General features: G+C 38.7%; 1 protein-coding gene across 1 annotated transcript in view; it reads right to left on the bottom strand.

The window, feature by feature from the left end:
- Positions 1-15,841, bottom strand: part of egfra (epidermal growth factor receptor a (erythroblastic leukemia viral (v-erb-b) oncogene homolog, avian)) — a 144,124-nt gene that overhangs the window by 51,067 nt on the left and 77,216 nt on the right. Inside the window, exons 3-8 of the mRNA XM_060906408.1 lie at positions 13,786-13,972; positions 11,279-11,407; positions 11,114-11,182; positions 9,566-9,684; positions 8,077-8,218; positions 3,127-3,243 (exon numbers count right to left, since the gene is read on the bottom strand). Of these exons, the coding sequence (XP_060762391.1) occupies positions 3,127-3,243; positions 8,077-8,218; positions 9,566-9,684; positions 11,114-11,182; positions 11,279-11,407; positions 13,786-13,972 (763 nt within the window). The remainder of the gene's footprint in view (positions 1-3,126; positions 3,244-8,076; positions 8,219-9,565; positions 9,685-11,113; positions 11,183-11,278; positions 11,408-13,785; positions 13,973-15,841) is intronic.

The raw sequence follows: 15,841 nt of genomic DNA, 5'->3' as shown, positions 1-15,841 counted from the left end.
CATAGCTTTTTACACCGGATGCTCTTCCCGACGCAACCCTCCTCAATCTATCCGGGCTTGGGACTGTGGGAGGAAACCACAGCACCCAGACACGGGGAGAACGTGCAAACTAAACAGGCCATCGTCAGCCACTGGCTCAAACCCAGAACCTTCTTCCTGTGAGGCGACAGTGCGAACCACTGCACCACCAGGTCACCCAGGAACTGGATGTCCTTACGACATCTCAATCTCAAAATCCCTAAATCTAATAAAATTAGTACGTAAACTCCTCATGATTAACAAGATCACGCACCCGTACGCTAAAACTTACTAAAACTCTAAATCGTGACAAGAACGAGTACGAACAATGACAAGACACGTCCACACGCTTTCCCTCTAAACCCCGCCTCAATTTCTAGTTCGGATGTTTAACGACGTATCGAGTGAGTTCAGACTTCAAAATGGTGGTTGAATGGAATGATTTTTAGCTTTAGATAATATCTAAGGAATAAAACACTTGGATGTTAAACACTTGATGTCATTCGTCTGAAAATAATCAACAACAGGGTGAACAGTGAAAATGTATAACTGGATTCTTTTCCAATAAGAGCATGTCGCAAAGTGTTTCACTGGTCTCATATCATAAAAATGTCCCGGCAATTACATTTATTATGAAGTAAAGAATCAAATCTTGTACTTTTTATCCATTTGTAGTTACTTGTAATGTTGTGGAACGCCCATGAAACAAGCTCCTGTTAACACTTACATTATAGCAGCTATAAACAGTCTTTCCAATTATCAATTGCAAATAGTGTTGCCACCTGTCCCGGTTTTTCCTGATTATCCCGGATTTTCATGGTCTGTCCCGGAAAAAAAAAATAAAAATCCGGGACACTGAATGTCCCGGTTTTTTGTACATGATGGGCAAAATGTGTATTTCAACTTGCGAGCCAGCTGAGAACCAGTTTGCTTTTCCATAGCTCGCCCGTGCTAAGCGCCACTAAGCGGAGCCACGTCATCACGTCACTGAATACGTCATTACGTCGCTGTATACGTCACTTACGGCGCTACGTTTACATAAACCTTGGCGCGAATATCAAAGCAAAAACACGGAAGAAGCAGCAACAACAACAACAATAATAATAGATGACTTCGCGTTTGTACAGCTGCGGCTTCTCGGCGCTTAAAAATGGTGATCTTTCGCGGTCTTGTTATTGTTGTTGGTCTTAACAACTCCGCCCCCCCCGCTGACGTAAGCGGTTCTTTCCTCTGGCCCAGCAGAGAGTTGGTGCTAGCCTGGAACCGGCTTGGACTGATAAAAGAAACAGACTCTCTGTTGCAATGGTGAAGGCTGAGCTTCAAGTCAGGCTAAACTTTCAGTTGTCCTGTACTGAGTTCAAGACATTCATTGAAAATCAGCCAGGACTCATAGCAGCAGCAAAGAAAAACACCAAATATAAATGGAAGATTAGGTAAGGTTTTGGTGAATTAAATGAAATAGTGTAGTGTAGTACATACTCCTGTATGTACTCAGTTATATCAGTTACATGTCCTCCTATGTATTTGTTTAGCCAAGAGCAGCAGAGGCACAGGCAAGCACAAGCAAAGCACACACCACACTCTAAGCAATCAGGTAAGCTGTTTGACACTACACCTTACATTGTTACATTCAGGTATTCTTAGATACAATGAAAAATTAGATTCATTATTTTTATTCCACATAAGCAAACAAACAGAACTTATGTATTCCCCTTTTACCTGTGCCCACTACTGCCCCCAGGTGTCCACAACCAAAAACTGTTGGAAATAAACCAAAATAATGAAGACCTAGCCTAGTAAACTAGACCCACCCGCCTAGCGGCCAAAAATATTTTTGCCTAGCGAGTGGGTCTAGCCTCGCACCATATAAACAAAAACACCCCGGGCATCAAATCGTGCCCGCCAATCACAACGCAAGGTTTTTGTTTGGATTCTTTGGGCGGGCTTTTGCAGGAGTGACGACAAGGCTGCGTGACGCTGGAGAAAGCGCAACAGGAAAGATGGCTACGGCTAGTGAACAGTGCGCGTTTGACTCCGCTTTGGAATCAGTTTTAGAAGAATTAGACTTGGAGTTTTCGTTGAAACATGAGCAGGAAGAGGCTCTCCGCTCATTCCTTTTCAAGAAGGACATTTTCGCTGTTTTGCCGACCGGCTATGGCAAAAGTCTGATCTACCAGCTGGCTCCGCTCGTAGCCAAAAGGATGGGGCTAGTTTGTGCAGTACGAAGAATTAATAAACAGCTTTGAAACATTACTTTTTGATTGTTTCTTATTTTCCTGTTATTTTAAATTTAAGGGAAATTATTTCACCAAACACCACTAAATAAAAACTCTCAAAAACAGTTTAAGCAAAGCCTTGAAAAACACTTGGGAAAAAAAATGAGTGTATGTTAAGTATGTGTTACAGACTCCAAACTTGTGGTCATTATCTCCAAACTTCTTAATGTCTAGAACCTGTTTATTAATTAATACGCATTTTGAAAAATTATTTATTTCAAGGTCTCCCCCACTGCTTTCTGTCACTCTGGCTACGTCACAGTCACTGTTGCGCTGATTGGTCAGAGCGTTGGCCTATACGCACAGAGACAGTTTGAAAGACAGCGGTTTGTTCATCCCACCCCCGTCAGAAATGTCTACGGATCGAGGCCAGACTAAATATTCACATTTAGTCTGGCTTGCCAGGCTAATGAAGACCTGCTATATTATGTAAAGCAATTAACTAAACAAATAACTAGCAAAAGCATCATTTTTACTAATTAGAGCAATACAGTTTCAGCGTAGAAGGGCGATTTTTGTCTTGGGTTAGATGTGCGAAGGGCGCCGTTGCTTACAAGCAAAAAGGTCGATTGGATGGTCGAAATGTCCAGGATTTTTGTCAGACACAGGTGGCAACCCTAATTGCAAACCACTAGCACTTTTAACAGCAACACAAAATTTGTTGATTGTTGTGATTAGATTATGTGGAGTGTTAGGATTACCGGTATGTACGGTATAAGCCCCTGTGAATTAGTTACTACGGAAACGATAATGTTAGAACAAGAGCATTAATATAAACATTATACAGAAAATGAATCATGCAATTTCATGCAATCCATCTTTCATACCCTACCTTTCGGACACAGACCCTCGCACTTCTTACACTTCCTGACCCCGTCTTCGTCCACTTCATAAGTTCCAGGGCTGCAAGCTCGCACACACGCGCCGTGGTCTGTGACCACATAGTTATCTGTGAATGAAGGGGGGGAAAAAAATCAGTAGCTAAAAATGACTCCAGAAAAATGTATCTGATGTTACTCAGAAACCAGGAGAGTCCGGAAAACGAATGCAAGCTCACGATTCAGGATTCAATGATTGTCTCTGCTTTGGTTAGAATCGATCACATTTTAACTACGGTGCTCTGACACACGGAGCTGTGCGATGACAAAAAAAAAAGTTTCACTTTCCGTCTTTTTTCCCCCAGCTTCTCTTAAAGTATGCCAGAACATCATTTTAAACAATTAGATAATAATAATAATAATAATAATAATAATAATAATAATAATAATAAATGACCTTTGCATTAAGTGATTGTTACATCAGTTACAGCCTAAAGAGGTTTTATACAAACAGAAATTAAAATAAAAGGAAAAAAGAGCAAAAACAAACAAAATCATGCCAACAAATCAAACTGAATAGAATAGAACTGAATTTTTTCTTACTGCCCAAGAAGCATAAAGATCACCTTGGAACTTTACACTCATCCAAATACAAGATACCAGGAGTATTGAATATTTAACAGTTATTCCACAAAATTGAGTCGTACATGAGCTGGTAGCCGACAAGGCGCGTAGCACCGAGTTGTCTATAAGCCATGTATGATGAGATTGAGTGGAATTGCAGTTTTATTCTATCCAAATTCACTGGATTTTGAGAAACGGAGCATTTTTATTGTTTTTTTTTTGCAAATTCGATAAATAAAAACTTTATACAAAACGTCCGACAAAATCATTTCCGCTTAGAATGTAAACAAACCGGCAAAATGACAGGAGCAATTTGTGAAAAACACTATAATAATAATAATAATAATAATAATTCTTGAAAAATAAAAAATATACATTATTATCATCAAATACTTACGGAAGCCGAGAGAGGCCCTTCATATAATCCTTTTTTTTATTCACCTTGTTATCCCGAGATAACGACATAATTAATTCAGGATCTCGAGAAAACAACACAACTAATTTGAGATCTTGAGAAAACAAAACAATTATTTCATGATCTCGAGTAAACAGCTGAGAAATGGTTCATTCAGGTACGCCAAGAGACTTGTGATATGCTGACTTTGGGGCTATTTCTCACTCTGTATAGACGCAACTTTGGTCATTAGAATGTCTGGAATAATCGATCACCTAATAAGGCAATATTTTGATCAGGGTTTGACACAGGGAGAGATTGCATTAAGTCTTTTAATAAGGGATAATTTCAAAATTAGTCCGTGGCACCTCCGCAGAAGACTGGCCCGGCTTCGTCTCTACCGACGGAGATACGGTGATCCAGCTGAGATCATGAAACAATTGTTTTGTTTTCTCGAGATCACAAAATAACGGTTTTGTTTTCTCGAGATCTCGAATTAGTTGTGTTGTTTTCTCGAGATCCTGAATTAATTATGTCGTTATCTCGGGATAACAAGGTGAATAAAAAAAGATTATATGAAGGGCCTCTTTCGGCTTCCGTAAATACTTTCATTCCATATTTTGTTGCTTTTTTTGGTCATTTTGTTTTTCTCACGGTATATAAGCTGATATCCTTGTAGTAGAGTGGCCAATCAGAGTGCGTGATTGCTCATATCCAGTGAATGTGGATAGAATAAACATGCCAATATCATCCTACCATGATAAAATACATCAAATTAAAAAATAAATAACTAAATCTCCAGCCAATTAATTACCCTGAGCCTTATTTTGGATCATTCAATTCACGAGAATAATTCAATATTTTGTTAATTCAATAATCACCAAATGTTTCAAAATGTACTGCAACTGTGATTTTGTTTACGGACATCAGCAAACTTAGCTAGCTAGCTAAGCACACAGGATCTTTGGCTAAAATTTCCCAAGCGTCTCGTGATTTTTATGCTGCTGTAACTTGCAATTTGACCCAGAAATCAATCAATCAATCAATCAATCAATCAATCAATCAATCAATCAATCAATCAATCAATCAATAACCAAAAGCAGCAATACTAGATTTCACCACTGTTTACAAATAATATTTTTTGCTGTAGGTTGTGTTTAATTGTCTGTTAAACTACCTGAAAGAGTAAAGTCAGTCAGAACCAAGTAAGAAAACGTGCACTGTCGGAAATAAAACCAGCTTTATTGAATTTGATAAGCTTGGTGTTGAGTTGAAATAACAAGTTCTTTTAGTTCTTTCAGTCTATTTGGCGCAATTTACTAGCTCGATTTTGGCTCTGACTTTTAGTTTTACCCAGCATTTGTTTCGTTAAACCTTTAAAATCTAAACCCCTTAAAATCCAGGCTTGTATCTCAGTCCTTCTTATGTAAATATAATTCAGTAACTGCTACGATTTATTCAGTAACCAATGGAAACTAAAAAGGACTTCTGGATTTGCGCATCTGCCGCATGCTGTAAATCTAAATGGATCGTCAATGACCCTAATATTGAACGTGTGAAGGTATAAGCATGAGGAATGTCAGGATCTGCCAATGTTTCCTGGGAGCTGAAGGGTTAAACCTGGTCCTCTAGAGTTACTTGTGTTGTTTGCACTGTGGTCCACATGATAATGAATTCACAATGAATAAGAATATGAGCGAGGCAAAGCCGTGGTTTGAGTCAGGCAAGGATAATTTAGTGAAACTAAAAGAAACGTGAAACCAGCTTTTGTTTGCTTGTAAATTCATTAAAGTGGAATTTAAATGTAATTTTCATGGGGGCTGAGTGGTGCAGCTGCCCAAGGTTGAGTTTTATTGTCAAGAGAATGGTGCGATTGAATACTGAGGATGCTTTGCATGTCTGGGGATCCGAGAGAGAAAAACGGTGATTCTTCTCACCTGTTGTTTAGGGTGGTTTAGGGTAGGCTAATCATGTGACCAAAAACTGAGGGGAAACTGGGTAAAAAAAATTGCATGACTGATTTTATCATAGACACTATTGCTAGGAAGTTGAAATTTTCAAGTTGCAAGCAGCTGAAAGTTCGGAATTTATTAAACCTCGAGCAAAAAGCAGTATTGCTGACTTTGTTTGGAAGAAAGAAGCTGATCCCTGGTCAAAGAGTATCGAGAGAGGAGTCTTTGTTCATACAAACACTTTATGTCATTACAAAATAATCAATTGAACAGGTCTTTGGGCTCAATGTGATCAATGACTGGTCTTTAAGGAAAATAGACGATCAGGGATTGGCCATTGGGAACAATGGGGATCAGGGATTGGTTTTTAAGAAAAACGGATGATCAGTAACTGGTCATTGGAAAAAATGGTGATTGGTCATTTTGAATAATGGGGATTAGTGAGTTGGTCTTTAAGAAAATAGATGATCAGGGATTGGCCATTGGGAACAATGGGGATTAGTGATTGTTCATTTAAAAATAGATGATCAGTAGTTGGTCATTGGGAACAATGGGACTTTTGCCCCTTTTCCACCAAAGCAGTTCCAGGGCTGGTTCGGGGCCGGGGCTTAGTTTGGAACCGGGTTTTCTGTTTCCACTGACAAAGAACTGGCTCTGGGGCCAGAAAAACCGGTTCCAGGCTAGCACCAACTCTCTGCTGGGCCAGAGGAAAGAACCGCTTACGTCAGCGGGGGGGCGGAGTTGTTAAGACTAACAAGATCGCAAAAGATCACCATTTTTAAGTGGCGAGAAGCAGCAGCTGTACAAACGCGAAGTCATCCATTATTAGTATTGTTGTTGTTGCCGCTGCTGCTTCTTCCGTGTTGTTTTTGCTTTGATATTCACGCCAAGGTTTATGTAAACGTAGCGCTGTAACTTCCGTATACAGCGACGTAACTGATGTATACAGCGACGTAATGATGTATACAGCGACGTAATGACATGGCTCCGCTTAGCACCGCGAGCGATGGAAAAGCAAACTGGTTCTCAGCTGGCTCGCAAGTTGAATGAGTTGTGAACCAGCACCAGCACTGGCTCCAAACCAGCCCTGGAACTGATTTGGTGGAAAAGGGGTATTAGTGATCGATCACTGTGAACAATGGGGGTCAGGGATTGGTCTTTAAGAAAAAAGATGATCAGTAATTGCTCATTGGAAACAATTGTGATTGGTCATTTGGAGCACTGGGGATTAGTGACCAGTCTTTTAAAAACAGGTGATCAGTAATTGGTCATTGGGAACAATGGGGATCAGTACATTGTTGTTGGGAGCAATTGTGATTGGTCATTGGGAGCAATAGTGATTAGTGACTGTCTTTAAGAAAAATAGATGGTCAGTAATTGGTCATTGGGAACAATGAGGATCAGTAGTTTGTCAGTGGGAGTGACTGTGATTACCGATTGGCCATTTGGAACAATGGTGATTAGTGATTGTTTTTTGGAACAATAGTGATTAGTAATTCATTTTTAAGAAGAAACAGATGATTAGTAATTGGTCATTGGGAGCAATGATGATTAGTGACTGTCTTTAAGAAACATAGATGATCAGTAATTGGTCATTGGGAACAATGCGGATCAGTAGTTTGTCACTGTGAACAATGGTGATTAGCGAGTTGGTCATTTGGAACAATTGTGATTAGTCTTTAAGAAAAACAGATGATCTATGATTGATCACTGGAAACAATGGTGATCAGTGACTGGTCATTTAGAACAATTGTGATTAGTGATTGCCTTTAAGAAAAATAAATGATCTGTAATTGGTCATTGGGAACAACTGACTGGTTAGAATAGTGATTAGTGATCAGTCTTGCTATGGTTCTAAGCATTCACTAAATCTAGCAACAATAATGCCAAGTTTCCTCAAAATGTGACACTGAAATACCACAAAAAGAGTAGAGTCTCATTGACAGTCTTCAGATCCTAACTGAGTTCATTTGACTGAATGAATTGAATCTTACGTGGACACTTCTTCACACACGTGGCCCCGAAGTTGTACTTCCCATTCGGGTTGGGGACCAGCTGGTGTGTGTTGGGGTCGTAGAGCATCAGAGGAGGACACGAATCTTTGCATGTATCATCGTCCTGGAAGGCCCTACAGGCCTGCAACACACACACACACACACAGTTATGATAACCGAGCATTTCCTCATTGCCCCAGAGATTACGCTTCCTCCAGCTGTGCTCAGAGCCGGAGGCACGGCAATGCTGATCGATGTTTAATCACCAAACCACTTGGTTCAGCCACAACGTACACACAACAGTACAGAAGTCTCAGCTGAGTAAATGTTTCCAGACTCTAACATACAAGAAGCTTTTAAGAAACTGTGTCAACAATAAAGAAGTGTTGGAAAATATTCTGCAATAAATTACATTATCAGCTTCACAAGAAATACACTTCAGCATGTGGTCATGCTATTATTCACTGTTGAATCATGCAGACTACAGTCATTTTTTTTTCATGTTATGTCTTTACATCGTGTTCAGGTGCAAAATTAAAGTAAAAAATAGAATTCTGGTTTTGACAAGTTCTAATAATTTGCACGTCAACCGTGATAGGTTTGCTAATAGCTACTGATGCTATTTTGTGATGTCGCTAATTGAACTCATGTGACACTACTTAAAAGAGACTCTGAGAAACTCTCTGGATTCTCATCTCATCATCTCTAGCCGCTTTATCCTGTTCTACAGGGTCGCAGGCGAGCTGGAGCCTATCCCAGCTGACTACGGGCGAAAGGCGGGGTACACCCTGGACAAGTCGCCAGGTCATCACAGGGCTGACACATAGACACAGACAACCATTCACACTCACACCTACGGTCAGTTTAGAGTCACCAGTTAACCTAACCTGCATGTCTTTGGACTGTGGGGGAAACCGGAGCACCCGGAGGAAACCCATGCGGAGAACATGCAAACTCCACACAGAAAGGCCCGCGCCGGCCACGGGGCTCGAACCCGGACCTTCTTGCTGTGAGGCGACAGCGCTAACCACTACACCACCGTGCCGCCTCTAATAATAACAATAATAATAATAATGCTGACTTTAAATTGATTATAGATAAAACTTGTAGATAATCAAATCAAATAATAAAAGAAATCTATAATAAGACAAACAATTAACAATCCCCAGGCTATACGTCATGGATGTCTGGTTATGATTTGCTCTATAGATCACCAACAATTAATCTATAAAAAAATGATAGAATAAATAAAAAGAAGTTGAAATATCTAATGTATTTTAAAGACTGAAATAAAAGTCAACATGGGGATTTTGTCCTGGTGTGACAGGGTTAAGACAGGGTTCTACTTCCTCCTCTGCCTTTCAAAGGTCACTCCAGCCAATAAACCTCACAGGCAGTGAGTGATATAAACACCACTGGATGAGCAACATAAATCTTGCATTTTCAACCATGCAGACAGTGAAGTGTTTTCGGAGTGTTGTTTCCTCACCAGGCAGTCTGTAGGTCTCGGGCCGGTGCAGCCGGACGCACAGTGTTCGTTGCAGCAGTCGCTGGGCTTGGGGCCTTTACATCTCCCGGAGCACTGCTCAGCGCATGTCAGCTTTGTGACTGCAAACACACATACAAATCAAGTACTCATCATTAGAATAACATACATTTCAAATTATTCTATCCATGTTCACTGGATATGAGCAATCGCATGCTCTGATTGGCTACTCTACTACAAGGCTATCAGCTCATATACCGTGAGTAGAGAAAAACAAAATGGCGGAGCGTGTTGCTGAACCAACCAAGGATGAAATAAAAACTGTACTTGAAAACCAAACTGCAAAAAATACAAAAGAAAAGCAACAAAATATGTAATAAAAGTATTTGATCATAAGAACGTATCTTTTTTTATTTTTCAAGAATTATTATTATTATAATAACATTTTTCACAAATTGCTCCTGTCATTTCGCCGGCTTGTTTACATTCTAAGCGGAAATGATTTTGTCGTCGTTTTGTATAAAGTTTTTATTTATTGAATTTGCAAAAAATAAAAATGTTCTGTTTATCAAAATCCAGTCAATGTGGATAGAATAAAACAGTTATTCCACTCAATCTTGTTGTACATGGCTTATAGCCGACTCGGTGCTACGCGCCTCATCGGCTATCGGCTCATGTACGACTCGATTTCGTGGAATAACTGTTAAATATATGCGATTACCTTCGATTTGGTTGAATTTATAGATCGCTTGACTGCATTTCTGAAGTCAAAATGTAATAAAGTTCTGTACTGATTTGTAATTTACACATTGAGTACCAAGAAATACTTTGTAACGTCTACATTGTGTCATGCATTGACCAATCCATTCTCTTTAGAAATTTATTAGGCCTATAACCAGCCAAGACGTGAACTGTGGGGTCCAAGCACCCTTTTCAAAGAGTACCTAGACTGGCCAGTTCTTGCCAAATTACACAAAACACTTAAGAATCCATATTTTCAGGTTTTGTGACCAGAGCTCACTGTAAATTGCCTGCTGAAATCTGATTGGCCGGTTCTGGCCAATGTTTTTAAGTAATCCAGTCATTATTAGAATTCCACTTACAGATATGTACAATAATCCAGTACACCAAACTTCAACTCAATCGTGATTATGCTTCCTGAGAAACACCTATATGAAATTAACCCCGTGTAGAGACATTTGGGTAAATTAAGCATCTAGGAACTGGAGGGAAAAAAAGTTTTGATTAAAATAGTGGTGCGTGGACCCTTAAAAATTCTAACAATAACAAAAAAAAGAAAAAAAAAGATTTCATGCTTGGACCTCTGACGATATCATTCACAACGTCATTATCAACATGGAAGTCAGTTGTTTGCGTAGGAAAGAACCTGTAGTGATTTTATGGGTGAATCAGCAAGAACGTCTACATTTTAGTCATTTAGTGAGCTCAGCACTTCTTGTAAAAGTGTTTCATTCAACATAGCATTTATGAGCTGTAAAACAGGAAACATTTAACTCCTTCATTGAAATCCTCCGAACATTTATTACTTACAAGTCTGGCAGTTTGTCGGGCCAGGAGCCCAACAGGAGCCGTTATAACAGCTTTGGTCACACTTCTTACCTGTAAGAGAGATAATAAAGCAAGAAGCATCTTAATATTCAAAGGAACAATGGATAGAACAAACAGAATATTGCAAAACATAAAGGGTTCGCTTACAGAATTCTTTTAAATTGGGCAGATGTTCGATTACTTTGCTGTTCTTTTTCACAATGTCAGCCCACTGGATGGTTTCCACATTACATAAGAGCTGGTTATTGGAAAACTTCACACCACCCCGGAGTATTTCTTGAGGAGAAGAATTTCCATTTTAAAAGGGATCCAAAAAAAGTCAGTGTAAAAAACCTAGCAGTGACTTAGCAGTTTTTATAAATAACGTCCAAAGAGGATATTACATGGTGCCGTGAAGATATGAAGTTTATCTTCAAGTGGTGAATGTAGATATTCACGAATAAGTGAAGTGAACAAATGGAAATATTTTCAAAACGAGAAGATAAACTTCATATCTTTGCGTCAACGTATAATGTTCTTGATATTATATGGACACATCCACAAAAAAAATACGCAAGTTAATCAAAAGAATTTTAATTTTGAACACTGGGAGTGACATCATTGGAGTGAAATATCAGAAATTATTATCCATACAGGACACTTTTCGATGGAATAAAAACGTGTTCTATTCCTTTCTAGCGGGTTTCATTCATTTGGTTCAATAACATGCAATATTGTTAGCATATATCACTTATCTTACTTGCATTACATCATTCTACCCAATGGAGAATGAGTGCTGAATATGGTTCACGACATTGCATGGTTGTCAAATCGACATGACGTCACACTTCGGAGACGTAAAACTTCCGCTCTAGCGAGTGACTGGGACAATTTGCAAACAAACATTGCCACCAGGTTTGCTTTGTTAAATACGGAAGATTTTGAGAGAATTTTGAAACAGAAAGACGTGTTGAACACCCGAAAGGAATGTGTATGTATAATAATAATAATAATAATAATAATAATAATATTGGCTGGCTTTTTTTCGTGGTATATCAGATATATTGCATTCAGCTATTCGTCTTCGACTCGTTCAGTATCATGCTAGCTGAATGGAATATATTTGATATACCATGAAAAAAATCCAGCCAATACTATTTAAATATGTCGCTCAGATCCGCGATGCATTTTGGATGAAAAATGCGAGTTTTTCAACATGAGAAGATAAACTTCATACCTTCAAGCCAACGTGTGATTTTCTTTTTATTATACAGACACGTTCACAAACAAAAAGTACCCAAATTTATCAAAACAATTCATCAATTTCCTCACGAGTGACATAATAAAGATTTATGTCATGGTTTTGGTTCTCCATGTCCGGGATGGAGCTCGTATGAAAAGTATGAGTATTAGTACTAGTATTTCCTAGTAAAACATTCGTGTCCGTATAATATTATATATATATATATATATATATATATATATATATATATATATGAGTGATTCCACGCTTATGGGTACTGAAATGGGGACATGAACTTATTTTTAAAAATTCACCTAAAACCATTTTTTTTTTTTACCATCAGGTCACAAAACATGTAATCTTTAATGAATGATATGTTAAAAGATAACTTTAATTTTCTGAGATGTAATAAAAACATATTTATATGCCAAAGTCAGAACGCAACAGAGAGGTGAAGTGGCCAAGTGGTTAGAGTGCTTGACCACTAAGCAAACGGTCCCCGGTTCGAGCCTCGTCTTGGACGGTGATCTGGGGCTCGCCTCCTGTCCACCCAGCAGTGAATGGGGACCTGGTGGAAACACTGGGGGAAGTCAAAAGGCGGCGAGGAAAGGAACTGGCCACCCTACCTCACCATGCCGTGGCCTAGACAGAGTGTGCTCTCTAACAGGCACTCTCCCCAATGTACGAAAATGTATATGGGACTGACTTCTTCTTCTGGGGGCGGCATGGTGGTGTAGTGGTTAGCGCTGTCGCCTCACAGCAAGAAGGTCCTGGGTTCGAGCCCCGGGGCCGGCGAGGGCCTTTCTGTGTGGAGTTTGCATGTTCTCCCTGTGTCCGTGTGGGTTTCCTCCGGGTGCTCCGGTTTCCCCCACAGTCCAAAGACATGCAGGTTAGGTTAACTGGTGACTCTAAATTGACCGTAGGTGTGAGTGTAATTAATTTGTAACAGACGCGAGATGGACAATCGTAACAGACATCATTTTGGAACTCATAGGCTTGACTTTGGCATATAAATATGTTTTTATTACATCTCAGAAAATTAAAGTTATCTTTTAACATATCATTCATTAAAGATTACATGTTTTGTGACCTGATGGTAAAAAAAGAAATGGTTTTAGGTGAATTTTTAAAAATAAGTTCATGTCCCCATTTCAGTACCCATAAGCGTGGAATCACTCATATATATATATATATATATATATATATATATATATATATATATATATAATCTCTAAATCTTTTATGTTTTATCTAAAATATCATTGGCATCAATAATTCTTAAAATAACCATTAAAAGGTTAACAATGTAAAGCTATTTTTAATTCCATTACCACGGTACACCATCACTGCTGTCATCATACCCCAATTATCACAATCCACTCCACAAACCTGTATAGGAGTCATTCGTTACTGGCATATGATCATGACGTACCGGTGAGGCTGTTGAGCGACAGCTGTTTCAATCCTTTGAATATGGTTTGATTATAATTTAACAAGACTGCCAAGGCAAATTCATTATCGTATAGTGAGTGGCCTCGGATGAGGCGCAGGTTGTCCAGTGGGATTTCTGATGCCTTGTTCAAAGCTATGAGAACATGGCCTCCAACTTCTTCAATGGTCTAAAGAAAAACAATGAAATCATATCAAGCATTTACGTATTGAAGAAAACACAGTTTCCTGTTCACTTCTTGTCTTCTCCCACTTGGCCAAGCCCCTCATCAATGTATAGTTTAGTCAGGTGTTCCGTTATTAGCTAAGTTTATTTTCATTTTTGTATTTTATTATTTTACTGGTGTCTAAGAGAACAGGAAAACAAAAACTAAGATATCATTGCAAGTCTTGAAGTCATAAACAGTAAGAAATATGAAGACCAGCTTTAAGTTAGCTAATGACCGAGACTAACTATTTATACACATAGCTGTTAAATCTTAAATGAAGGTGCAGTGATAAACAACAACAAGATAAAACTATCAGGAATATCGACATTTTCCTCAGATGTCTTGGTAAATCAGTAAGAAAACACTCTCTTTGGCTAAAATTACAATGCAAGTACAGTTAGCATCAACCGCTATCTGTGGACGCTGCCATATTAAGAAAAACATCAACAAAATTTATAACCTCGGGGTTCATGAATGTCACAAGCAAAAGTGGTTTAGTTAAATCTTCTCTCCTCTCTAAGCTGTGTGTAATCATAGATCGTGATTGGAGGGTTAGCTAAATATTAAACTAGCCTGCTGGCTGATGTTCAGATTACGAGAGAAACATTTTCAGGTGTATACAAGTTGTATAAAAACGGGACATTAATGAGAAGACTCACTATGAAGCCTTTTGTAAAAAAAAAAAAGTAAGGGGTTAGCTAGTTATCTAGCTAATGTTTGTAAATGTCATTCTGGTTGTCTGCCTAATGCTAGTTTTAAATAGATGACGTGGAAAAAATAATTTGACTTAATAATCTGATTTTTGATTTAAGCAATAAGTTTGGGGGTCCAAGCATTCTTTCCAAATAGCATCCTAATAGCTAGTTCTTGCCAAATTACATAGAACCATAAAGCAACCATGGTAGCTCAATGCTAATCATGATAAATGCCTGAGGAAGCTGATAGAAGCCAGGTATATATATATATATATATATATATATATATATATATATATACACACACATTTTAATAATCTACAATATAGAACTGCCTTTTAAGTGTCACATGAATCCATGAACTAAATCACAAGCCACAAATGTCTGGGTAAATCTTGCGGTACATGGCTTATAGCCGACTCGGTGCTATGCGCCTTGTTGGCTATCAGCTCATGTACGATTCGATTTCATGGAATGACTGTTAATTATTTTTTCGCGGTCTGGTTTCCATCAAATCCCACGCTCTGATTGGCTAGCGAGCAGGTCCGTATCCTACGGTACGGACCCCAATTACAGACCCCGGTTACAGCCCTCTGGTGACTCACTCATTCACAACAACAACAAACATAGTAGCAATTTTTGTCAACATTTATCTTTTTTATAAGATTTATTTATAAGATTTTTATCAAAAATCTTATAAAGTTTTGCCAGCATTTCTCAGGAGAATAGCATTAATTTTACAGCATGGATAGCGATAACGACAGTGTTCACAGCGAAAGCGAGTTTCACTACCCTGAGGAAGAAGAAATAAAAGAAAACATTTCAGGAGAAAGCTAAAAACCTGTAACTGTTGCTAACACGAGCAAAAACATGGCTGAATCCTGAATGACTCAATTTTGTATAAATAGGGGACTACATAGGCAGCAAAATGTAGTTTTTTTTTTCCTGCCATGGAAGTGCACTTGTATACCGAGGACGAAGCCATTTGCATTACAGCTGTGAATGAGGATTCAAAATGGCGGCTCGGTTCGGTTTTCCCTTTCGGGCGCTCTCGTTTTCTGTTAGAATTTGGTAAAGAAAAAAATAAATATATTATTTAGCAGCTTAAGGTCGGTCCGTATGGTGAAATACCGTG

The sequence above is a fragment of the Neoarius graeffei genome, chromosome 23, assembly GCF_027579695.1.
Source record: "Neoarius graeffei isolate fNeoGra1 chromosome 23, fNeoGra1.pri, whole genome shotgun sequence".
NCBI lineage: Eukaryota > Metazoa > Chordata > Actinopteri > Siluriformes > Ariidae > Neoarius > Neoarius graeffei.
The sequence above is the reverse complement of the archived record's forward strand: the minus strand, read 5'-3'. Positions and strand labels throughout refer to the sequence as shown.